Raw genomic sequence first — 27,474 nt, 5'->3', positions numbered from 1 at the left:
GACTAATTAGCTATTAGTTGTTGAAGTCTGATATGAGATGAGTGTTTTTACTTTAAAATGCAGCTGACCTAAATTGCAAAAACAATAGACTCCTCAACACCAGTGCTTCTTTTTTTTTTTTTTTTTTGCGGTATGCGGGCCTCTCACTGTTGTGGCCTCTCCCGTTGCAGAGCACAGGCTCCAGACGCGCAGGCTCAGCAGCCATGGCTCACGGGCCCAGCCGCTCCGCGGCATGAGGGATCCTCCCAGATCGGGGCACGAACCCGTGTCCCCTGCATCGGCAGGCGGACTCTCAACCACTGCGCCACCAGGGAAGCCCACCAGTGCTTCTTAAATGATGTCTGTTGAGGACTGGATTTGTAGTGTGTGTGTGTGTGTGTGTGTGTGTGTGTGTGTGTTGTGTTTTTAGAATGTTCAGTCTCTCACCAAAAATACATAAAAATATAAGATTCAATTATTTTGTTAGAAAAATCAACATAAAAATACTGTCACATTGCCACAAAAGTTTCTGAATGTTTACTCTCAGTCTCTACAGCCACCTCATAGTGGACTTGTAATGAAGTTTGTGGACTGGCATTGATCTGCAGACTGTACTTTGGGTAGTACTGCTCTAGATTTCCTGGCAAATGAGGAAAGCCAAGGATGCTGCATTGTGCTTTTGGTTACACACCAGATTGTATGCTCTTCAAAGTCATGTTCATGTTATTCATCTTTTTTGAGAGCTTAGGACAGGGCCTGATAGGAAGGTGGTTGAAACTCGGTGATGAAGATTATATGGTGATAACAAGTGGAGTCAAAACTGAGCGGGCTAGAACAAATTCTGAAAATATTCAAAACTGAATTGTGAAGTAGTAACATAGGAGGGTTTCCATATCAGATTATCTACTTTTTCTTCAGGGATAAAATAGGCCTTACAAAAATTTTCTAATAAAGTACATTCAATCCTGAATGGCAATTGAGAGCCAGCTTTCATCATTTTGGTCTACTTTAAGAATACAAAAGCTCACACTACCTATTATATAAAATAGATAAACAACAAGGATTTACTGTATAGCACAGGGAACTATATTCAATATCTTGTAATAACCTATAATGAGAAGTGAAAAAATGCAGATATATACATATATATGTATAACCAAATCACTTTGCTGTAACCTGAAACTAACCCAATACTGTAAATCAACTATACTTCAAAAAAAAAAAAGAATACAAAAACTGAGTTATGCCAAAGTTAGTTTATAGGAGGGAATAAAGCTTTGGAAATTTAACAAGGTTGAACCACTTCAAATTACCATTTTTGTAAGTCAAAAACAGTTGCATACTGGCAATTTTGTGTAGCTCAATGTATAGATACAGCAACATGGAATGTTAATACTGGGGGCGGAGTACATAGACATCATTTAGCAAATCCCCTTCATTTAATTTTAGGGAAACTAAAGCCCAGAGAAGTGTTTCAAACAGCAAAACCATTTTCTAACTGTAAGTATAGTAAACCAGATTTTACGAATTTACTGAAGGTAAATAAAAGGCAAAACTGAGTTGCGGGACTTTCCAGGTGGTCCAGTGGTTAAGACTCTGTGCTTCCAATGCAGGGGGACTGGGTTCGATCCCTGGTTAGAGAACTAGATCCCACATGCATGCCACAACGAAGATTCTGCACACAAGCTGCAACGAAGATCCTGTGTGCGGCAACTAAGACCCGGCACAGCCAAATAAATTAAAACAACAACAACAACAAAACACACAAAAACTGAGTTGCTTTCCTTTTGGACTATTTCTGCTTATGTTTTGGACTATGTTCTACTTAAAATAATATCATAAGCAATTTCAAGGGAAATATTTAGTTTTTTTAAAACAAGAAAACTGAGGGGGCTTCCCTGGTGGTGCAGTGGTTGAGAGTCCGCCTGCCGATGCAGGGGACATGGGTTTGTGCCCCGGTCCGGGAGGATCCCACGTGCCGCAGAGCGGCTGGGCCCGTGAGCCATGGCCGCTGAGCCTGCGCGTCCAGAGCCTGTGCTCCGCAACGGGAGAGGCCACAACAGTGAGAGGCCTGCGTACTGCAAAAAAAGAAAAAAAGAAAACTGAGGACTTCCTTGGTGGGGCACTGGATAAGACTCCACGCTTCCAGTGCAGAGGGCCCGGCTTTTATCCCTGGCCAGGGAACTAGATCCCACATGCATGCTGCAACTGAGAGTTCGCATGCCGCAACTAAGGAGCCCGCCTGCCACAACTAAGACCTGGTGCAACCAAATAAATAAACACAAATTAAAAAAAAAAAAAAAAAACAAGAAAACTTTTAAGAGCATTAGAAAACACTAGTTTACCTAAACCATTTTTTGGACAGTTTCACTTGCTTTAGCTCATCATATGATTTTTTTTATTCCAAGAGGCTATAGAAATGCAACTAAGATCTTTTGACCTGGTATTTGATCTTTAATTGTGTAAATATATATTTTTGTCAGAAAATATTCTGGTGAAATAAATCAGAAGAAAAAACATTCTCTTTATTACTTACTAACAAGCTAATATTAATAGTCAGTAGAGGCAAATTGCTTTTGCTTTCTCAAGGTCTTAATTTCTTTGTATTGACAGCTGGTAGCATTCTGTAGTTTATAGGCTTAACTAAGGGAATGTGTGCACATTATGGCACAGCATATTTTTGGAACCTTCACAGAACTGTTGACAAGTAAAGATTTGTTTTTGGTTACCATGAGTAGTTTCTATGGGGGTTGAACTATTGTTAGTTCTTGGTTAGCCTCTATGCTTGTCAGTCTGTTTTCTTCAGAAATGATGAATTTAAATCTGCATGATGTGTTCCAGTTCACTTACTTAATGGAAATTAGGGGAGTGAATAACTTTCTGAAATTCTTAATTACTGTTCCCATTAAGGGGTTGGAGAAGCAAATATTTATATCTCATGCATTATCTTGCTTAATTCCTAATCATTCTTTCTCCTTGGATATAACTTACTCACTAAAGAAATAGCTATCTATCCAAACAACTGCCTTGGCATATTCCAGCAATATTTTTTTTCTTACAATATTAAAAACCCCACATATAATATATCTAGAAAAAGACAGTTATTTCCAAGCAGGATGAGATTGATGGTAAGTATATTATTTGTGGATGAGAATTTTCTGCTTGTTTTTTTTTTAATTATATATATGAGTTACTAGCAATACTGACCATGGTAAAGAATATTTCTTACAATTAAACTTTGTTTCTTTCTTGGAAAAATAGAATACCTAAATTCAAGGTCATCTTATATTTGAGTCAGTAAGATACTTATCCTAGAAGTTTATTATTTATCTTTGACAGTATTTTATCGAGTTGATTAAAAAGAGCTACAAGTTATTAGATTGCATTGATTTATCACTTATATTTGATACACTCTTAAGAAATAGTACTTTTGGGTTGTTGAAATTATGTCCCCAGTATTTATTCTTGGTCATAAGAACCAAGATTTTTCACATTAATTTATATTTATTATATTAGACTAGCAAGTTTGCTTTCCTCTTTTGATATGGAGTAAAATTAGAAAGATTAATGATTCTTGTATGGTAGTTCTATTTTTAATTTTTTGAGGAATCTTCATACTATTTTCCATAGCGGCTGCACCCGTTTATATTCCCACCAACAGTGCATGAGGGTTCCCTTTTCTCCATGTCCTTGCCAACGTTTATTATTCATTGACTTTTGATAATAGCCATTCTGACAGCTGTGAGATGATATCTTATTGTGGCTTTGATTTGCATTTCCCTGATGATTAGTGATGTTGAGCATCTTTTCATGTGTCTGTTGGCCATCTGTATGTCTTTGGAAAAATGTCTGTTTACGTCTTCTGCCCATTAAAAAAAATTTTTTTTGATATTGAGTTGTATGAATTCTTTGTATATTTTGGATATTAACTGCTTACCAGATATATTGTTTGAAAACACTTTCTCCCATTCAGTAGGTGGCCTTTTAGAACAAATTTTAGAATTATTTGTTCTAATTCTGTGAAAAATACTGTTGGTTTTTTTTTGTTTGTTTGTTTTTTGGCTGTGTTGGGTCTTTGTTGCTGCTCACAGGCTTTCTCTAGTTGCAGCGAGCGGGGGCTACTCTTCATTGTGGTGCGCGGGCGTATTGTGGTGGCTTCTCTTGTTGTGGAGCATGGGCTCTAGAGTGTGCGGACTTCAGTAGTTGTGGTGCGTGGGCTCAGTAGTTGTGGCACACAGGCTCTAGAGCGCAGGCTCAGTAGTTGTGGCGCATGGGCTTAGTTGCACCACGGCATGTGGGATCTTCCCAGACCAGGGCTTGAACCCGTGTCCCTTGCATTGGCAGGCGGATTCTTAACCACTGCGCCACCAGGGAAGTCCCTGCTGTTGGTATTTTGGTAGGTATTGCATTGAATCTTAAATTGCCTTGGGTAATATGGTCATTTTAGCAATGTTAATTCTTCCAACTTGTGAGCACAGTATATCTTACCAGTTGTCTGTGTCGTCTTTGGTTTCTTTCATTAGTGTCATAGTTTTTCGAGTACAGGTTTTTTACTTCCTTAGTTAGATTTGTTCCTAGGTGTCTTATTCTTCTGTAAATGATACTATTTTTAAAATTTCTCTTCTGATAGTTCTCTGTTAGTGTATAGAAATGCAACAGATTTCTGTGTGCTAATTTTGTATCCTGCAACTTACTGAATTAAGTTACTAGGTCTAATAGTTATTTTGGTGGTATCTTTAGGATTTTTCTATATATAGTATATCATCTGCAAATAGTGACAGTTTTACTTCTTCCCTTCTAATTCGGATTCCTTTTTTTTTTTTTTTTCTTGTTTGATTTCTGTGGCTGGGACTTCCAGTACAATGTTGAATAACAGTGACGAGAGTGGGCATCCTTGTCTTGTTCCTGATCTTAGAGGAAATGCTTTCAGCTTTTCACTGTTGAGTATGATATTGGCTGCAGGTTTGTCACATGTGACTTTTATTATGTTGAGGTATGTTCCCTCTGTACCCACTTTGTTGAGAGTTTTTATCATAAATGGATGTTGAATTTTGTCAAAAGCTTTTTATGCATCTATTGAGAAGATCATAGGATTTTTATTCTCCAACTTGTTAATGTGGTGTATCACATTAATTGATTTTCGAGTTGAACTGTACTTGCATCCCTGGGATAAATCCCACTTGATCATGATGTATGATCCTTTAAATGTATTGTGGAATTTGGTTTGCTAATATTTGTTGAGAATTTTTGCATCTTTGTTTATCAGTGATACTGGCCTGTAATTTTCTTTTTTTTGCAGTGTCTTTGTCTGGTTTGTATCAGGGTGATGCTGGCCTCAGAGAATGAGTTCAGAAGCATTCCTTCCTCTTCAATCTATTTTGGAATAGTTTGAGGATAGGCATTAACTCTTCTTTAAATGTTTAGTAGATTTCACCTATGAAGGCTTCTGGTCCTAGACTTTCGTTTATTGGGAGTTTTTTTGCTTGTTTTGTTTTTGTTTCTTAATTACTGATTCAATTTAATTACTGGTAATTGGTCTGTACATATTTTATATTTTTTCCTAATTCAGTCTTGGGAGATTATACATTTCTAGGACTTTATCCATTTCTTCTAAGTTGTTCATTTTATTGGTATATACTTTTTTGTTGTAATCTCTTATGATCCTTTGTAACTTCTCCTTGTTCATTTCTGATTTTATTTATTTAGGCCCTCTCTCTTTTTTTTCCTGATGAGTCTGGCTAAAGGTTTATCAATTTTGTATATCTTTTCAAAGAACCAGCTCCTAGTTTCACTCATCCTTTTGTTTTTGTTTTGTTTTGTTTTAGTCTCTATTTCATTTATTTCTGCTCTGATCTTTATTATTTCTTTCTTTTTTGGGTATTTTAAAACATTGACCTACACAGAAGAATTCCAAATAATTTATATAGATACTTTGCCTCCAAGGAGGTGGAGCATAACTTCCTATTCTTTAAGTGTGGGCTGCTCGTGGTGACTTCCCACCAAAGAGTAGATTATAGAAAAGGGGGAGAAAAGAGTTATTTTACAGTGGAGAAACCTGAAAAACACTACCTCAGCTAGGTTCCATTAACAATGGTAAGCCATGTTGGTAGCATGTACCCTTGATGTGGTATGATGAGAATGGCAGTTCACCTCTGGTCTTTCTCCCAAAACCTATAACCTCAGTCTAACCATGAGAAAAACATGAGGCATATCCAAACTGAGGGACATTCTACAAAGTACCTGACCAGCACTCCTCAAAACTGTCAAGGTTATCAAAAACAAGGAAAGTTTGAGAAACTGTCATAGCCGAGGGAAACTTAAGGAGACATGATGACTAAATGTAGTGTAACTTGGATGGGATCCTGGAACATAAAAAGCACATTAGGTAAAAACTAAGGAAATATGAATAATATATAGACTATGGTTAATAATAATGTTATCAGTATTGATTCACTAATTGTCACAAGTGTGACTTTACTAATGTAAGATGTTAGTAGCCTAGGAAGTTGAGTGTGTGGTGTATTGAATCTGTACTATCTTCATAAGTTTTCTGTACATCTGTTCTAAAGTTAGTTTTAAAAATTGTAGATACAAAAATAGAACTACCATATGACCCAGCAATCCTACTACTAGGCATATACCCTGAGAAAACCATAATTCAAAAAGAGACATGTACCAAAATGTTCACTGCAGCTCTATTCACAATAGCCCGGAGCTGGAAACAACCTAAGTGTCCATCATCGGATGAATGGATAAAGAAGATGTGGCACATATATACAATGGAATATTACTCAGCCATAAAAAGAAACGAAACTGAGCTATTTGTAATGAGGTGGATAGACCTAGAGTCTGTCATACAGAGTGAAGTAAGTCAGAAAGAGAAAGACAAATACCGTATGCTAACACATATATATGGAATTTAAGAAAAAAAATTTCATGAAGAACCTAGGGGTAAAACAGGAATAAAGACACAGACCTACTTGAGAATGGACTTGAGGATATGGGGAGGGGGAAGGGTAAGCTGTGACAAAGCGTAAGAGAGGCATGGACATATATACAGTACCAAACGTAAGGTAGATAGATAGTGGGAAGCAGCCGCATAGCACAGGGAGATCAGCTCTGTGCTTTGTGACCGCCTGGAGGGGTGGGATGGGGAGGGTGGGAGGGAGGGAGATGCATGAGGGAAGGGATGTGGGAACAGATGTATATGTATGACTGATTCACTTTGTTATAAAGCAGAAACTAATAAAAAAAATTGTAGATACTACTAGAGCCCTCTATATACCTCTCAGATTTCATTCTCCTTGTCCTTTGAAGTAACCTCTGGCCTGCATTAGGTGTTTATCAATCTCATGCATAATTTTACATTTTTACTACATACATATTTTAAATTTATAGTATTTTTTACCTTATAAAATTTCATATAAATAGTATCATACTTTATGTATTTGTGTGCAGCTGCCTTTTTTGTTATTGTTGTTCGGCATTATGTGTTTGTGCTTTATCCATGTTGATAGATATAATTCTAATTCATTTACTGTGTATTAGTCCATGGTTTGAATGTCACTAACCATTTTTGTTGTTGTTGTTCCGGACATTGGGGTTGATTCTAATTTGTTACTATTACCAACATTGTTGCAATAACCATTCCTGCATAGGACTCCCAGTGCATATGTATAAGAGTTCCTCTAAGTTTTTTCCATTGCAGAAGAGTTGCTGAGTTCTAGAATTCGTACATCTTAAATTTTGACAGGTAATGCAAAATTGCTCTTCAAAAATGTTCTGTTCCCACAGCAGTATATGAGAATTGTTGGTGAGGAAGTGAAGAAACAGTTTTTAATATTGTGGGGCATTTTACTTTTTGCCAGTTTAATGGAAGGGAAATGGTAGTAGTTTACATTTTCTTTATTATTAGTTATGTTGAGCATATTTTTATTGATTGATTTATAATTAAGTTTCCCTTTCTATGAATAGTCTGCTCATATTTTTGGTCAAGTTTTTAGCTGGTAGGTCTTTTTGATTTCAAGGAGTTCTTTATATATTCTGCATACTACTCTTCTGTCAGTTATATACTTTATAAAATCTCAGTATTTCATTTGAATTTGAAACTTTAAAAAATGGTATCTTTTTTGTAAGAAGTTATTTTTTGCTTTTTAAAAAATTGAGTATAATTTATATGATAATACTTAAGTATTCAGTTTGAGTTTTTGAGAAATGTATGTACCTGTGTAATCCACACTTCTGTCATCTTATCATCCTATCTTCACCACAGAAAGTTCCCTCATTCCTCTTCCCAGTCAGCCCCACCTCTGCCTCAGGTAACCACTTTTCTGGTTTCTGTTATCATAGATTAGTTTTGCTTGTTCTAGAACCTAACATAAATTGAATCATATAGTATATACTCGATGTATCTAACTTTAAAAATTCAGCATAATATCTGAAATTTATGCATGTTTTTGTATCTATCACTAGTTTTGGGGTTTTTTTTTATAGACTTTGTTTTAAGAACGGTTTTTGGTTTACAGAAGAACTGAATGGAAACTGCAGAGAGTTAACATATACTCCCTTGCTCTCTGCTCCCAAGCAATTTCCCCTATTATGAACACCTTGCATTAGTGTGGGACATTTGTTACAGTTGAGGAGCCTGTGTTGATTACATTATTAACTAAAATCCACAGTTTACATTAGAATTTACTCTTTGTCTTGTACATTCTGTTTGTATATTCTTTCTACACAAATGTTTAGTTATGTGTGTCCACCATTTAGTATCAGATTTTGTACACTATACACAATTGTTTCATTGCCTGAAAAATCCCTTGTGTTCCACCTATTCGTCTCTCCCTTCCTCCCGCTGAACTCCTGGCAACCACTGATCTTTTTACTATCTTTATAGTTTTGACTTTTCCAGAATGTCGTATAGTTGGAATTGCCATGATCAAACACTCACACAGCCCATATTCTAGGAAATAGGACATAGACCCTTAACTCTTCATGGGAGAAGGGTCAAAGAATTTTGGAGCCAAGTTTTTAAATAACCATATTCTATATTATATCTACATATTATAAATGGGGAAATTGAGGTACAACAAGACTAAAAGACTTTCCCAAGATCAAGTGAGTACAGGACTAGTTTTTTTTGGGGGGGATTCCAGATTTCATGCTCATCCAACTATTCACTCGTTCAGTATATATTTGCTGATCACCTACTATATGCCAGTCACTGTGCGAGGCTCCAGAGGTTAAATATTAAACAAGAGAGGCAAGGTCTCTGCCCTCTTAAAGAACTTACATTTAGAGCAAGAAATAGGCCTGATGTAGGTTTCTTTTTTAATTAGGATTTTTATTTAGAGATAATTATAGATTCACATGCAGCTATAAGAAATAATACAAAGAGATACCATTGTATTTTTTATTGATTCCCCCTAACAATAACGTACTGCAAAACTAGTATAATATCACAACCACTATATTAACATTGGTACAGTCAAGACACAGAACTTTCCATCACCACTAAGATCCCTCATGTTGCAGTTTTATAGCCACATCTACTTTCCTCCCACCCACCCTTGCTCCTTCCTTTTTTTTTTCTCCCCTTTAAACAACTGATAATCAATTTATTAAAATAGTTGATTTAAGCGTCTGCAGTAGTGATTCAGCCTCGACTCCTGGCTAAATACTGATGGAAGTAATCTGCTTAACAATCTCAGAAAGACTGTTCAAGTCAATGAGTTTCTTGTATATCCTCATCTGAAAAAGAGACCAAATCTTTCAGCAGGAGTTTTTCTTGTAGTGATTCTCAGAGTCCTGGTAGGCCTCCAAACTGGTCTTTTCATTTTAAGATTCTTTTCCTTTGCACCTCTCATCAAGTCTGCACAAACCTTCTCCAGAGGTTTTACATTGTGACTGGATAGGGTGATTCTAATTTGGTGAAATTGCCACCTCTGGTTCCACGGGTATCTTTCTGGTATCTTTCAAAGCCATGGTTGTGATGTACCTCCCTGACTGACTTGTTCCTGGGTGAGAAAAAACAGTGGCAAGCCAAGAGCAGGAGTGGGTGGACCCGAGCTCAGCTGCAGCTGCAACCACATATTCCTCAAAGAGCCCCCACCCCTTCCTTAATCACTAGCAACTACTAATCTGTCTTCCATTTCTGTAATTTTGCCATTTCAAGTATATGATATAAATGGAATAGTACAATGTGTAACTTTTCCTGATTGGGTTTTTTCACTCAGCATAATTCTCTGAGAATTTATGCAAGTTGTAGTATCAATGGCCCGTTTCCTTTTTATTGTAGAGAAATAGTCCATGGTATGGATATACCACAGTTTATTTAACCACCAGTTGAAGGATGTCTGGTTTGTTTCTAATTTTTGGCTATTGCATAAACATTTGTGTATAGCTTTTTGTATGGGCGTAAGTTCTCCTTTCTCTGGGGTAAATGCCCAGGAATGCTATTGCTTGGTCATATGGAAGTTGCATGTTTAGTTTTCTAATAAATTGCCAAAATGTTTTGCAGTGTGGGTGTGCCATTTTACATTCCCACCAACAATGTATGAGTGATCCAGAGTCTCTGTATCCTGTCTTGTCACTACATTTTAGCCATTCTGATAAGTGTGTAGTGACATCTCATTGTGGTTTTAATTTGCATTTCTCTGGTGGCTGATGATGTTTAGCATTTTTCATTGTACTTATCTACCGTCTGTATATCTGCTCTGGTGAAATGTCTCTCATATGTTTTGTCCAGTTTCTAATGGGATTGGTTATTTTTTAATACCGCATTTTGAAAGTTCTTTTTTGTTTTGTCTTTTGGCTGCACCGTGTGGCATGCGGGATCTTAAAGAGTTCCCCAACCAGGGATGGAACCTGCGCCCACTGCAGTGGAAGCATGCAGTCTTAACCGCTGGCCCTCCAGGGAAGTCCCTGAAAGTTCTTTATATATTCTAGATACTAGTCCTTGGTTAGATATGTGGCTTGAAATATTTTCTCCCAATTTTAAGTATGTCTTTATCCCCTTCACGGGGTTTTTTGCACATGGTGAGGTTAATTTTGATGAGGTTGAATTTAACAGTTTTTGCTTTTATGGATCATGCTTTTGGTGTCAAGTCTAAGAATGCTTTGATTAGTCCTAGATCCCAAAGATTGTCTTTCTTTTTCTTTCTAAGATTTACAGTTTTTCATTATATCTAAGCCCGTGATCCACTTAAAATTTACTTTTATATGTTATGAGACTAAGGTTGAGGTTCTCTTTTTTTTTTTTTTTTTTTTTTTTTTTTTTTTTTTTTGCGGTATGCGGGCCTCTCACTGTTGTGGCCTCTCCCGTTGCGGAGCACAGGCTCCGGACGCACAGGCTCAGCGGCCATGGCTCACGGGCCCAGCCGCTCCGCGGCACGTGGGATCCTCCCAGACCGGGGCACGAACCCGTGTCCCCTGCATCAGCAGGCGGACTCTCAACCACTGCGCCACCAGGGAAGCCCTAGGTTCTCTTTTTTAACCTATGGATATCTACTTGCTTGATTACCTTTTGCTGAAAATGTTCTCTTTCTTTCCTTCATTGAATTGCTTTTGCACCTTTGTCAAAGATGAGTTGCCCATTTTGTGGGGGTCTGTTTCTGTGGTTTTTATTGGTCTGTGTATTCCATTGGTCTATGTATCTGTCTCTCTACAGATATCACAGAATCTTGATTACTGTAGCGGTGAATTAAATCTTAAAATGCAGAAGACCAATTCCTCCCACTTTATGGTTCTTATTCAAAATTGTTTTATCTACTCCACTTCCTTTGCCTTTCCATTTAAATTTTACAATAATTTTGTCTATACCTACAAAAAATCTTGCTAGGATTTTGATCGGACTTGCATACATATCAGTCTGTTTCTTTTCTCTGAAATAGACAGAACAACTTGGCATGTTTTTACATCTCTTCTGTTTTCCTGTCTCTTACTACCTCACTTTTTTTGTTCATTTGAAATTTCAGTTTCAAACTGCTAATTATTAATTTTTAACATTTAAAAGTTGTAATTGGATCATCATATTTCAGTCAAATACATTTTTAGCATATTGCTGATCTGTGTTGACTAGGTGACCAGTGGTTTCTCCAAGCTGCCCACCAGCAGCCACATCATGTGGGGTTGTTCTATGATTATATTCTAGCAGCACAACATTATCAATAACATTAATATGATGGTTTGCATTTTTATCTTTCAATCAGATTCTTCCTTTCTCCTGATTTCCTAGCCTAAATATCCTTTAGCTCTGAGCCCCTTGCTAATTTGCAAGGTTAGATTAGGCAAACAGATATCAACACCATGGGATTATTTTCTGCTTTATCTAGGAGTTTATAGTTTGTGATATACATGGTAAGATTTTGTAGAGCAAGGAGTTGGTAACTGTAGATACTTCTAGACTTAATCTGCAACATTTATTACTTTTGGTTTAAAAAGTTGTTCATACAGTTGTGCTTGTCAGAACATAAATTCAAAAAGTTGTGTTAGATCCTATATTTGCAGAGATACACAAATTAGACTGTCAAAGATTAAAGTCTGTTGGGTGAAATAGACTTGTAAACAGAAAGCTTCATTACATTGAGGTAAGTGCTATGATAGAGATATTAGGGCATTTTTGGAATAGAGAGGCACCCTTACCTTACGAGGGGAGGAGGAATATTGGGGGAGTCATGCTTGAACTGAGTCTTGAATGGTGAATAGAAGTTAATCTGGTGAAGGTGGTGATGAAAGGACGTTTCAGGCAGTTAGAATAGCGTGAACAGAGGCACACAGAAAGAAGCAGCTAGCATATTGGGATTGGTAGCAGAGGCATTATGAACAAGTTAGTGCTGTTTGAGTGGCAAGTGTGGGAGGCAGGGAGTAAAATAAGATAGGAGGATAATGTTACCAGAAAACTGGGTTTGCCCAAGAGTGGTGGACATTGAGCCAATAGCCACAACCAAGCCAGAGATCGAGAGAAGGAAGGATTTATTACTTGCAGCAAGTAAGGAGAACACTGGGGATCTTTCTCAAAGCAGTGTCTTCCTGAACAGCAAAATTGGGGAAGTTTTAAACTAAGAGTACATGTATATTCATGAGGGGGCTTGAGCAGAGGAGAATTCAGCATAGAATTAGGACAAAGGTTGGCAGAGTCCAAGCTTTAGTTGATTAAAGTCTAGACTATCAACATCTTCATTCCATCCTCCACCTGGTGGGGGCCTTAGTTCCTGCAGAACTCAAAGATATATTATGTATATCCCTTGAGGAACCAGGACCCTGCCCCAAGGCTGCACTGTTGTTTCTTGACTGCTCCTCCCTAGTTTCTGCATTCCCTCCCTTAAGATCATTAATTACTGAGATCTGTTCAAGGGCAAGCATGGCAGCCAGGCTTAGATCACAAAATGGCTTAGGCCTAAATGGGTTCTCTTATGTCAAGAGAGCCACTCTTGGTTCTCTTTCTCCAAAGACCCTCTAGCCTGTCTGCTTATAATAAGTCAGCTCACATTTTGAAGGGCCTGTTGTGTTGGGTTTGGACTTGATCCTCAGTGGCTCTCAAACCGATCAGACCCAGGGTTTCCTTTTTATAGTAAATATTTTCCAGTGTCCCTGTTGGCCTGCACTCTGCAGGCCTACAAGGCCTGCACTTGCCCAGCTTCAAGACCGAAGAAAGAGCTCAGTCAGCGACAGAGACATCAGGGGTTTAATGGATGGAGGAGCTTATACATCTGAAGCAAGGTCCTGGAGCAACACCCCACCATGTGTGACAGACAGAAGGCAGGACAAGGTGGCAGGCTTTGCTCCTGGGTGGAAGGGGAGATTGCCAGTTATAGGGGGAATTACATCAGATTGGCTCATTAGTTACCAGGGAAACCAGCAGAGGGGCACACCCCTCACTGCCCTTTTGATAAGAACAGTCACTAGCTGGGGTCTGGGGCAAGTTTATAGGAAGGTCAGTCATAGTGTAGGGTATAGGTGAAGCAGGCACTGGTAAGGCAGGGGATGTACAGAGAGCAAGAGAACAGCCATCTTGAGTGGTCTGACCATACAGTTCCTTTATTAACCTTAAATTAAATGCATGTATAATTATAATTCACATATAATAAAATTAACATGTATAATTTCTAATAATATGATAACATACATGTAATATAAAGGAAAGTTATAAGGAAAATAAAATAATACAGTAATTTAAAAAATATATTTAACAATGTAAATGTTGAAGCATTACTGCATTAGAACATGTAATGAATTTATCAAATACTTGCACCTCTATGTAGAATCACTGTGACTGTGCAGCAGTAAATGCAGACATATATAGATGTGTTGTTTTGGTAGTTCAGATATCAAACTATGAATGGTATTGCCACTGGTAATGAGATTGTCCAAAATGCTCAACAACCTATTTGTAAAGTTCTGACCAAACCAACGTATTGATACAAGCTGTATTAGTTGCATTCCTGGAAAATTTAGAGCTTATTAAAACTGTGCCAAAGAATAATTTTTTATGTAAAAAGAAAAAGATTAATTTCTAGGCCCAGGTAATTATAAACAGGTTCCACATAATATTAGATGGGACATTGCCAAGTCATGTAGGACACGTGTCAGTTTGTTTTGTAGGATGTTCTTGAGCAGGGGTTAGCAAACTACATCCTGCAGGACACACTATTTTTGTATAGCCCATTAGCTAAGAATGGTTTTTACATTTTTAAAGAGTTGGGCAAGTAAAAAGAAGAATATGGGGCTTCCCTGGTGGCGCAGTGGTTGAGAGTCCGCCTGCCGATGCAGGGGACACGGGTTCGTGCCCCGGTCCGGGAGGATCCCGCATGCCACGGAGTGGCTGGGCCCGTGAGCCATGGCCGCTGGGCCTGTGCGTCCGGAGCCTGTGCTCCGCGGCGGGAGAGGCCGCAGCAGTGGGAGGCCCGCGTACCGCAAAAAAAAAAAAAAAAAAAAAAGAAGAAGAATATGTTACAGAGACGGTAACACCTTTTTTGGATGAATTGACCCCAGTTCAAGATATTGTTGACTGGAACCCAACCAAAATAACTTCTATCACAAGTGAAGTTAAATCAGAATAGATTTCTTAATATGCTTTGAGGAAAAGAATGATACACATCACCTGTGTTGTGATGTGATCGTGTGAAGCAAAGTGCCAGTGGAAATAATTTTATTTAATTATAGTATATTATACAAATTAATGTTTCTATTGAGTGGCATAGCCAGAGATTTTGGGTCCTCCTACCTGGTAAATAGGCAGATATTCAGTAAACATTTGTTGAATTTTAATGTGAAATATCGTTAATCTATGTTGTAATATTTATCATACAACTTTTTCATATTAATGGAGAAATGAAAGACAGCATGTTTGTCTTTCAGCCTCCGTTCCACCTATTCTACTTATACTCCACCTGTACACTGTCTACCTTTACGTTTCTCTGTTCTCACTGCTACTGCTCAAGTGTAGGCAGGACTCTTGGTTCCAAATGATAGGAATACAGCTTAAACTACCTTGAATAGTAAATGGGAGTTTTTGGTGCCTACAGGTGGAAAAGATGCCGAGATAACATACAGAGTTGAAGAAAGGTCTGCAGGAACCAAGGCCTTGGGGATTACAGAACAGGATATCACTCCATTAGAACCCACTCTCATCTCTCCTTGGCTTCATTCTATTTTATTGCAATCAGGCTTTTGCCAAAAGATCAAAGATGTCTGTCTGCAACCCTCCAGTCTCATGTTCTTCTGGTACCATGACCCCAGGAGGCAAGAGCCACTTCTCCTCCTAAATTGGGAGATTAATTTGGATCAATCATTGTGCCCAGAGAAAGGAGGTACTATGATATTTTGGTTTGGAGCTCATACCAATCCTCATGGCCAGGCAGGGGAAAGCTTGTTCTGAGACCAAATCATTAACCATCACTGATTTATTCAGGGCTCCATTGCCCCAGCCCTTTGATGATTTCCCGCTTCAGTTTAGCTGCTTACTGTTCTCAGAACAGCAATGGCAATTAAGGTTTGAAAACTTATGGAAAAGAATAAAGTAGTATACAGTTTCAGAGTAGTATTATTGGATATGAGCTATTTGGTTGAAGATGGGCTATAAAACTAAACTAATTCATTCACTTAACAAAATTTACTTAGTACTTCGTATGGACAAGGCATTACCCAGTTATAGTATATCAAACCAAGCCTGGCTATAAGGCACTGTGAAATTATGTAAGATTTCATCAGAGCACTAATTCATTTTATTCTCTTGTTTTATTATTTTTACATTTTAATTTTATTTATATTTTATTATTTCCTCATCATGGAACTGGATATTTATAGATTCTAGTTATTGATAGAGAATTTGAGTGACACGGATTTTTTTTTTTTGGCCACGCCACGTGGCTTGTGGGATCTTAGTTCCCCTACTGTGGATTGAACCTGGGCCCTCGGTAGTGAGAGCGTGGAGTCCTGTCCACTGGACCACCAGGGAATTCCCAAAATGGAATTTTTCACAATAGCTTTTCTGATATTCAGTATTTTCAAAGGGAATATTTTTGTATTTATGAAGCGCTTATTCTCATTACTGTCTTTTGATGACCCTTTTTGAAAGCTTATTCAGTGATTAAGAATCACTCAAAATGTGATCTGTAGTTAAGATGCATCTTTTTCTAGTTATCTACCAAATTCATATTTGTTATTTTTTCTGTCATTATAGTCTATTGCATCTGCAGACATGGATTTCAACCAGCTGGAGGCATTCTTGACTGCTCAAACCAAAAAGCAAGGCGGGATCACATCTGACCAAGCTGCTGTCATTTCCAAATTCTGGAAGAGCCATAAGACAAAAATCCGAGAGAGCCTCATGAACCAGAGCCGCTGGGACAGTGGGCTTCGGGGCTTGAGCTGGAGAGTTGATGGCAAATCGCAGTCAAGACACTCAGCTCAAATGCACACTCCTGTTGCCATAATGGAGCTGGAAATAGGGAAAAGTGGACAGGTGAGTTCAATTTCAATTTCTCTTTGTAAACTGTATTTTTCCATTACATATTAGCCATACATTCAGAATGATTTTATGTAACAGTCTTTGTTTGTAGGGATAATGATAACAGGAAAAGATTCTGGTTTTCAGAATCCCTTTTCAAAGATAGAATCATCTGAAAGTTTGGATATTCCCAACTGTGGATAGAGTCTGAAAACCAGCCTCTGGCATCTATCTCAAATGAACAAAGTTGGTCGATAAGGTGATTGCACAGAAGTTGGCCACTGTTCCCTTTTGGTTAGATCTGAGTTTGTGGTGTTTGGTCAGAATCTCCAAGGCAATGATAAAGATGCTAAGTAAAGACCAGGAATTAAGATTAAACAACATAGAACAAACCTATCTCACAAAATTCATCTTTATAGGCATTCAGGTCTAGGAGGCAATGTATTTTTTTTAATAAATTTTTATTTATTTATTTATTTATGTTTGGCTGCATTGGCTCTTCATTGCTGCGTGCGGGCTTTTTCTAGTTACGGTGAGCGGGGGCTACTCTTCATTGCGGTGTGCAGGCTTCTCATTGCGGTGGCTTCTCTTGTTGGGGAGCACGGGCTGTAGGCACGCGGGCTTCAGTAGTTGTGGCTCGCAGGCTCAGTTGCTCTGCGGCATGTGGGATCTTCCTGGACCAGGGCTCAAACCCGTGTCCCCTGCACTGGCAGGTGGATTCTTAACCACTGCGCCACCAGGGAATTCCCAGCAATGTATTTTAATTACAACATTGTGTTGTTCCTAAAGACCCTAAAGTATACTATTTCTGTCCTTAGCCTACAAATTGTTTTTAATTGATCTTGATTATTTACAAAACAGTACTGCTTTCCTTGCAGTTTCCAATGTCATTATAGCAGACATCTACATGGTTTTTCTTTGAAGTCTTCAGTTTGTACTCCAGATGACTGCCAGATCAGACTTTTAATGACCTGGTATATGTCTTTTGGGAAAAAAAAAAAGCAGCAACTTGTAATTAGGAAGAGAAAACCCAGATCATTGAATTAGCTAACCAGATTTATTTTCAGATAAATAAATAAGTGGTTCTATTACATCCTATAATAGAAATTTATATCTTTTCTTCTAATGATGAGCGCATTTTTTTAGCTGGCAGGTTTCCTCACATAATCCCTTCTTGAGTTTCTTAGGGTTTTTCCAGTATTTGTAGTTCCCTAATGACTTTAATTTTAATTTAAAAGATAATTCCTTTAAAAAATTGTTCTTTTTCAAAATATATTTTGAGGACCTTTTATTCAGTTATTTTACAATAGTGCTAATTGCCTTTACTGACTTTGGTTTCTCTGATCCTAAAGTCCATTTTCTTAACCACTGTGTTATACAGCCTTCTTCCTATTATTCCTAGACCAAAAATCTGACAGAAAGGTGCAGGAAGTATTCTTGGATACCTAAGTTTCACCAGCCATTTTTATAGGCTGTTCATTTTTTATTCTGGCAGTAGTGATTATTTCATTTTGTCAAGTATTTATCATTTGGGCAGGAATATGAAAACATACATATCTACTTTGACTTTCCTAGAAAGTAGTGATTATTTCATTTTGTCAAGTATTTATCATTTGGGCAGGAATATGAAAACATACATATCTACTTTGACTTTCCTAGAAAACTATTATAGTATTTCTTTAACTCGATATTTTCCTAATATTTCTTGAACTGGGGTTTATAATGTGCCTTTTGATTTTAGTAACTTATATACCATCTGAATTTATTGGGTATTGACACAGGGATTTAAAAAATCTATTTTTAAGTTCCTATGGTTTTTCTTTCATTTTTTTTAGCTAAAGTAACAAGAAAAAACATTTTTTCTTAGAACAGTAGAATGTGTTTTTGTCAATCAGTAAATCTAAACATCACTACACATGTTTTTTTTTTTTTTTTTTTTTGCGGTACACGGGCCTCTCACTGCTGTGGCCTCCCCCGCCGCGGAGCACAGGCTCCGGACGCGCAGGCCCAGCGGCCATGGCCCACGGGCCCAGCCGCCCCGCGGCACGTGGGATCCTCCCGGACCGGGGCACGAACCCGTGTCCCCTGCATCAGCAGGCGGACTCTCAACCACTGCGCCACCAGGGAAGCCCTACACATGATTTTTTAGCTAGCTTCAGGAACATTTCATGATTACTTAGAATAAGTTGGTAAACTTTTTTTTGAGAGGACAGACGTTTTATGCTTGACAGCTATACAGTTTCTGTCACAAGTATTCATCATTCTTGGTGCAGCTCAAAAGCAGCCACAGACAGTATATAAACAGATGGGCACTCCTATCTTTTTAGAAGGTTTACCTATTTCAATAGAATCAATAGGTCTTAGAAGTCAGAGAGTCCTTAAGTACTCATCTAAGGTGAATTACGTAGGTGAGGTGGTATATCCTCATTTTCCAGAGAAGGTGTATGTGACAGATAAGTGACTTGCTTCAAACATAGCTGATAAGTGGTAAAGTGAGAACTAAAATGGGGATTGGGGCTTCCCTGGTGGTGCAGTGGTTGGGAGTCTGCCTGCCAATGCAGGGGACATGGGTTTGAGCCCTGGTCTGGGAAGATCCCACATGCCGCGGAGTAACTAAGCCCGTGCGCCACAGCTACTGAGTCTGTGCTCTAGAGCCTGCGAGCCACAACTACTGAAGCCCACATGCCTAGAGTCTGTGCTCTGCAACAAGAGAAGCCACCACAGTGAGAGGCCTATCCACCGTGACGAAGAGTAGCCCCTGCTCTCTGCTACTAGAGAAAGCCCGAGCGCAGCAACAAAGACCCAATGCAGCCATAAATAAATAAATTAATTTAATTTAATTTAAAAAAATAAAATGGGGATCACCAGACTTAGTTTTTCCAAAAACCATTGACACCAACATCTAGGAGCTTTTGTTAGCTTCTCACGATAGTCTGTGCCAAGAAAACATGTTGGTTATAAAACATGTTGGTTATACAATGCAATAATCATGAGCGTTGATAGGAATATCACTCAGCAATAAGAAGGAAAGAACTTTTGATATACGCAACAAAATGGTTGAATCTCAAAATCATTTGCTGAGTGAAGTAAGCCAGATAAAAGCTTTTTTTAACATAATGTATGATTCTACTCATATAAAATCCTAGAAAATGCAACGTAATCTATAGTGACAGAAAGCAGATGCCTGGGCATAAGAGTAGAGGGAGGAATAGATTAGATTACAGAGGGGTGCATGAAAATTTTTAAGTGTGAAAAAATGTTTATGTTCATTGTGGCAGCTGTTTTATGGATGTAAATATATGTATGTCAAAACTTATGAAATTGCATGCTTTAGATATGCAGTTTATTGTACATTACTTATACTTCAAAGTTGTAAAGAAAATGGTCACTGTGAAAATGATTGAAAATGCACTTTAACCCACAAAATCCTTTGAACGCAAATATATTCTTAAATCAAGAAAAGTTGTAAAGAAAGAAGTAAACTGTAATAGAACCTAGGCTGGCAGTAAAATATACAACCCAGATCCTACCGGAAATGTTTTTGTGAGGCCTGGATCCTTGGTTAGTACTTCTGTCAGCTTCTAGGTGAATGTTATTTATGAAATACTCTACTAAATCAACTTAGCAGTTTTTAGAACACGTATAGGCAACAAAGGCAAAGTTATTTTTACACTGCTGTCATTGGATGAGCTTGTGAGAGAATTAATGATTCTAGGATATTAAGAGGTTGCTTCTAAGCAGAATGAGCAAGTTTTTTGAACTCTGGGGTGTGTGTGTCCATGTACCCCAACAACTAAATTACTGTCTTCAATTTCTGTCATTTTAAATCAGTGGTTCTCAATCATGGCTACACATAAGAATCACTTTTGGAGCTTTAAAATTTTTCATGCTCTGGACGTACTTCAGACCAGTTAAGTAAGAATCTGTGGGGATGGGACCTGGGCATCAGTATTCTTTAAAACTGGTGATTAAAAAAAAAACAAGGGTAGGGGGACTTACCTGGTGGTCCAGTGGTTAAGACTCCACACTTCTTCTGCAGGGGGCACGGGTTCAATCCCTGGTCAGGGAACTAAGATCCCGCATGCCACGCGGTGTGGCCAAAAAAAAAAGAACACAACAACTAAAAACTGGTGATTTCAGTATTCATCCAAGGTTGAGAACCACTGTGTTAAAGGTGCCAACTACTCTGATTTGAAATGTTAATATAGCTTGGTATTAAATTTTTACAGTGAGAATTCAGTATATGTTGGCATATTACTTCTACTTGCCATAATTTATGAAGTGCTTGGGGACTATTTATTCATACACTAGATGTGGTAGGTTTTTTCTCTCTTTCCCTCTCTATTTAAATTTCTCTCTCCTGCTCAGTTTGTCTGCATTACTTCTTTCTTTGGTCCAAAAAGTGCATTTGACAATTGGCAGCCAAGTGCATGCATTAACTTTTTTTTCTTATTAACCACAATATATAATGCCTTTGGGATATGAGGAAGGCAAAGTAATAGAGAAGTAACTAAGGCAGTATATATTTATGGAAATATGTAAAGCTAGAGAAAATGACTATGCACTAGTGACCTAAATACCTTTCTTGTAGTGAATGTTTTTCTTCAACAGAAATAAAATTTTTGCAAGAATAAAACATGAATTCAGTTATAAAAGTACACAGAAAACTCTGTGGTGAACATTTCTTGTCCAAAGGGAAGAACATCAGTGTTTTACTCGTATAATTGAGATCCTTTCGTATTTGATCATAAATCACTGAGGGACCTAAGCCTTGAGGACTGTTGCAATCTGGCATGTGTCTTTAGGAAAGTTTTATTGTTCTGCTTACTTCATTAATACCACTGTTTTCCTTTCCTGGAACTTAAATAGAAATTCTCATAGAGTGTTTTCTTTTTTTAAGCAGTAACTTTTGGGGAGATAATTTATATGCTTAGTAGAGTCTCATACATGGTTATTTCTCTTTTTTTGAGACTGAATTTTGGCATTTTATAAAGACATGTTGGTTTTTCTTTTGTGACTTCTTGTTTTTCAAAACCAGTAAGATGTTTTGTGAGGAAACATTTAGCCACAGCTTCCATGCTAAACCATTTAGTAGTAAATTATTTCTTCTTTCTTCTGCTGAATTGTTCTTTCATAAGCATTTAGAGATTCCCTGCCTGTAGAGATCCTGAAATATAAATCTCTGTTTCTTTATTGTCTTTTTTATTTTTATTTTTTTAAAATATTTATTTTGGCTGCACTGGTCTTAGTTGCGGCATGCAGGATCTTTAATTGTGGCATGCAAACTCTTAGTTGTGGCATGCATATAGGATCTAGTTCCCCAACCAGGGATCAAACCCAGGCCCCCTGCATTGGGAGTGCAGAGTCTTACCCACTGGACCACCAGGGAAGTCCATATTGTCTTTTTAAAACAATGAATAATGTTATTGCCTTTTCTAGACTTAAGTTTTAGTGTACCAAAACTCCTCTAGTTTTGGGTTGTGTTTTCAGCAGACAGAGGGAAGAAGATAGAATCTACCTTTACTGATGTAATTTTTTTCTGGCCAACTGATCATATGCTCAATTCTGTCATTTTCAAGCAGTTAGATTAGAGAATATCACATATCAAGAGACTATATACAATGGTTAAAAAAAAAGAGTATATACAATGGTAGACACACTCTGATTTCTAGGATCAAGACAGGTTAGGCTCTGGATTAAAAGGCCAGCATTTTGTTTACACAGGTAAACATCTAATCTCAAAAGAAAGTAATCACTTGTTTTTAATTTCCACAATTCCTTCTACAACAAGGTACACTGATCTCCTTGTATAATTCTGGTGGTAAGGAATAAGAACCTGCTAAAACCTGTGATTAATAATCAGTTTATGCTGAGTTCTCTTACGTAGCATTGTAGCTTCATAAGCCGGAGTAGAGCCACCACAACTCCCTGCTTTGTGTCATAGAAGAAGCAAAATTTAAAGCACATTCTCTTTCTCATGCCCTTTCTCTCTTACATACATACATACATTTATATGTGTACCAATATATGGGAAAATTTGTAAAGATGGGATATAGAGAGTAAATAAAATGCCATTTTATTTTATTAACACTTACTCACCGTTTTGAGGTCATGTTGCTTTATTCTCAGTAGCTATGGAGGAAAGTTTAGATAATCTTATTTGGTTATACATGCTGTAATGCTTCGTCTATTTCTGATAATTCTTGTTTTTAAGGTTGGATTTTCACTTTTAACAATGTAATAAAGGAAAGCCTCCAGAGAAATTAGTCAAGCTAATCTAATAAACAAACCACCCTTTGTCAGTACAGATTGATGAAATTTAACAGCTTGAGGATGCTTAAATCAGTTTAGAATACTTTTTTTTAAATTAATTAATTTATTTGGTTGCACCGGTTCTTAGTTGCTGCAGGTGGACTCCTAAGCTGTGGCATGCAAACTCTTAGTTGCGGCATGCATGTGGGATCTAGTTCCCTGACCAGGGATCGAACCCAGGCCCCCTGCATTGGGAGTGCGGAGTCCTAGCCACTGTGCCACCTGGGAAGTCCCACTTTTTTTTTAAATAAAGGAATTTTCCATTTTATATTTTATATCAGGTTTTGAACATTGAGTTTATTTAAACTTTAATTCTGAATGGGTCAACCCTTTTTTGTAGCTCAAAGATGTGTTTCATAATAGTTTGTTTTCTAAAGTTGTGGTCCTAAACTTACAGTTCCAAGATATAATTTGTAGAAGGACAGTGCCTAAAGTCTATAACAACACAGAAAATAAATAGAATAAAAATTTGGTCCTTCTTGAAAGCCATTGTGATTTTCATTGTGTTCATTTTTTGCTAAAAAACAAACATGGAGATCCACAACTTAATATTTAAATTCTGAATAACTCTGAATTAACTATTTACAAAAAATACCTTGTACGAAGGAAATGTTTTACAAAAGAGAAAAAGATGCTAAAAAACTTTTAACGTTACTAATTAGAATGAATATTTACATAACAGAGAATAGGTAATAGCTAGTGGGGAAAAAATGTAAGTGGTCATCTAGTTTTGAAACAATTAAAATCAGAACTTTTCAGTAGTTGATAATTTACCCATTAAAAAGTAGACATTTGGGGGTATGTTTTATGTAAGAATTGTGTAATAATAAGTGGTACTTAATATTTTTGATGTATTAAGATTAGAATGCTCTACTATTAATATGCTTGGTTTTCTTAACCAAGCCTCTGTTCAAAAATTTATATAATGATTTTGCATTTATTTTGGTCTTAAATGACAGCCTTTTGAGACTTGATCCATGAGCAACATTTGACATACTTGACTTCTCTTTTCTTTGAAACACTTGTCTTCCAGGACACCACATTTGCCTAATTTTCCCCCTAATTTTCTAGTCCGTTCCTTTTTTTTCCCTTTTCATATCTCTTTTTTCTGCTGGTTCTTTCTCATTTACCCCACTTCTCAATGTTGGAGTGTCCCTGGGCTTAAGTCTTTGGTCCTGTTTTCTTCCCTATCTCCAACACACTTCCTAGGTGATCTCATTTAGTTTTTTGTTTGTTTGTTTTAATTTATTTTATTTATTTATTTTTGGCTACATTGGGTCTTCATTGCTACGCGCGGGGTTTCTCTAGTTGCGGCAAGTGGGTGCTACTCTTTGTTGCGGTGCGTGGGCTTCTCATTGAGGTGGCTTCTCTTGTAGTGGAGCATGGGCTCTAGGTGCGTGGGCTTCAGTAGTTGTGGCTCTCAGGTTCTAGAGCGCTGGCTCAGTAGTTGTGGCACACAGGCTTAATTGCTCTGCGGCATGTGGGATCTTCCCAGACTAGGGCTCGAACCTGTGCCCCCTGCATCGAGAGGCGGATTCTTAACCACTGCGCCACCAGGGAAGTCCCAGTTCTATGGATTTAAATACTATCTATAGCCTAACAACTCCCAAATTTATATCTCCAAACTGGATTTCTCCCTTAAATTCCAGGTATATACTTATGACATACTTGAGAACTCTATTTAAATGTGAAAAAGGTATCAAAAAATGGAATATGCCCCAGACTAAGTTCCTTCTTTGCCTCCCATCTTTGTTCCTCCTATATTTTTTATCATCTCAGTCAGTGGTACCTCCATTCTTCCGGCTCATATCCTCTTTTTCTCATGCCCACATCTAGTTCATCATCAAATCTTGTTGGGTTTAATTTGATTACTTTTCACTACTCCCTTCTACTCTGTTCAGATCACCATTACTTCTCTCCTAGATTACAGTAACATTCTCCTAACTGACCTCTCTGCATCTGCTCTTTAGCCTATTGTCAACACACAGCAGTGTGTCAACAGAGTGACTCTGTTAAAGCCTAAGTCAGTTAATGTATTCATGGCTCTCATCTCACTCTAGGGGCTTCCTTTCACAATCAGATTAATAGCTTTCTCCCTTGCTCAGTCTGCTCTAGCTAGACCCATGCTGATTGCTGATTCATGGATCGTGCTAAGTGTGCTCCCTCTTTAGGGTCTGTACATTTGCTGTTCCCTCTCTCTGGATTGGTCTTCACTCACATATTTATAGAGTTAGCCTTTTCACTTTCCTGAGGTCTTTTTAAAAAAATTCACCTTCTCAATAATGCTTTCACTGACCACCTCTCTAAAAGTTTAGTCCTCCACTTTCTGCTTTAATTTTTGAAAACTTTATTGAGCTATAATTTCCATACAATAAACTGTATCAATTTGAAGTGTCCAATTTGATTAATTTTGGCTGGTATATACACTTGTGGAACCACCATGGCAGTCAAGTGACAGAATGTGTTCATCATCCCTTAAAAGTCTCCCTCTTGGGCTTCCCTGGTGGCACAGTGGTTGGGAGTCTGCCTGGCGATGTGGGGGACACGGGTTCGTACCCTGGTCCGGGAGGATCCCGCATGCCGCAGAGCGGCTGGGCCCATGAGCCATGGCCGCTGAGCCTGCGCGTCCAGAGCCTGTGCCCCGCGGCGGGAGAGGCCGCAGCGGTGAGAGACCCGCGTACTGCAAGAAAAAAAAAAAAGTCTCTCTCTTCCCCTGTACAATCCATCTCTCTCTCTCCAGCACAGTTCCTAGACAACCACTGATCTACCTTTTATCATCATAGATTAGTTTTTTCTGCTTTGTTTTTTCTTCTTGGCACTTATGACTATCTACCATGCTGTATATTTTATTGTAATTATTAATCTTGTCTGTGCTCCACATTAGCATGTAATGGGATGAGGATTATTGCTGTTTTGTTCACAGCTGTATTCTCAAAGTCTAGGATGCTGCTTGGCACATGATGTTCAGGAAATAGTTGTTGAATGAATAAATGAATCATATAATTCACTATTTTACTAAGCATCTACCATGTATCATGCACTGTGTAGGTGTTGAGGATGTATCAGTGAACAATACGGCCAAGCCTCTTATCCTAAGGAGCTGACAGTAAACAAAAAATAGTAGTAATTAGTGTAAGAAAGTGTATCAGAGACTGAAGAGCCTTATCAAAGCTCAGAAGAGGAAATGGCTCTCCTTACCCAGGAAGCTGAGGAAGGCAGCTCTAAGGAGGTACATTTGCTTTTGGTTTCTCTGATTTCAACTCTGATTCAGAGTTAAATGTCATGAACTAAGAAAAACAAAAAAGTTCGTACAGGTAGTATGACTTCTCTAGAGTTTATGAACATAACCATTGGGTTTAGCACATAGGTGTGACCTTTGGCACTGGATTAGTACAGGTTGTCCTTCCCTTCCTCCCTTCCTTCCTTCCTCCCTTCCTCCCTTCCTCCCTTCCTTCCTTCCTTCCCTCCCTCCCTCCCTCCGTTCGTTCGTTCGTTCGTTCCTTCCTTCCTTCCCTCCCTCCCTCCCTCCCTCCGTCCGTTCGTTCGTTCGTTCCTTCCGTCCTTCCTTCCCTCCCTCCCTTCATTCCTTCGTTCCTTCCTTCCTTTCTTCTTCCCTGTTTCCTCCCTTCCTCCTCCCTCTCTCTTTCTTTCGTTCTCTCCTTCTCTTTCTTCCTCCCTCCTTCCCTCCTTCCCTCCCTCTCCCCCTCTTTCCTTCCCTCCCTCTCCTTCTGTCCCTTCCTCTCTTCCTCTCTCTCTCTTTCTCCTCCCTCCCTCCCTTCCTTCTTTCCTTCCTCCACTTCCAACATGTTGGTTTTCCAGTTTCTTAATCCACAGGTGGTAACAGGTACCAAGAAGTAAATTGGCAGAAAAATCATTGTAAGCAAAAGCAAGACTCATTTACTACAGTGGTTCTCAGCATCACTGGGTATCAGGCTCACTGGAGGAGATGTTAAAAATTATTTAAAAGCCTTTAAAAAAGGGCTTTTGCTTTCATTTGAGAGAGAGAAGTCTTCTCTAAGGAGGCAAGCTGGTCTGAGAGCACAAAATACTTGCAGAGGGAACAGCAAAGGCAAGAAGTTGGCCTTGGTAGGAAATCTGAATTTTTATTCTAAGTATAATAGGGAACCATTGAAGGGCTTCAAACAAGGGACTGATGCAATGTGATTTATGTCCTCATAGGATCCCTGATGCATGTGTGAAGGATGAATAATATAATCAAGAGTGAAGCCATGATACCG

The 27,474-nt window shown here is 38.2% G+C and overlaps 1 protein-coding gene and 1 pseudogene across 2 annotated transcripts in view; one reads left to right on the top strand and one right to left on the bottom strand.

Annotated features, from left to right (window-relative positions):
- Positions 1–27,474, top strand: part of COMMD1 (copper metabolism domain containing 1) — a 160,570-nt gene that overhangs the window by 58,790 nt on the left and 74,306 nt on the right. The window contains exon 2 of the mRNA XM_081254817.1: positions 16,658–16,939. Coding sequence (XP_081110943.1) covers positions 16,658–16,939 — 282 coding nt within the window. The remainder of the gene's footprint in view (positions 1–16,657; positions 16,940–27,474) is intronic.
- On the bottom strand, positions 9,611–9,960 carry LOC308627670 (small ribosomal subunit protein uS10-like; annotated as a pseudogene). Its single transcript has one exon. The product of its transcript is annotated as a small ribosomal subunit protein uS10-like (transcript).

The sequence above is a fragment of the Mesoplodon bidens genome (genome assembly GCF_964165515.1).
Source record: "Mesoplodon bidens genome assembly, chromosome: 14".
In the NCBI taxonomy this organism is placed as follows: Eukaryota; Metazoa; Chordata; class Mammalia; order Artiodactyla; family Ziphiidae; genus Mesoplodon; species Mesoplodon bidens.
Note: the sequence above shows the minus strand (reverse complement) of the source record. Positions and strands in the feature narration are given on the sequence as shown.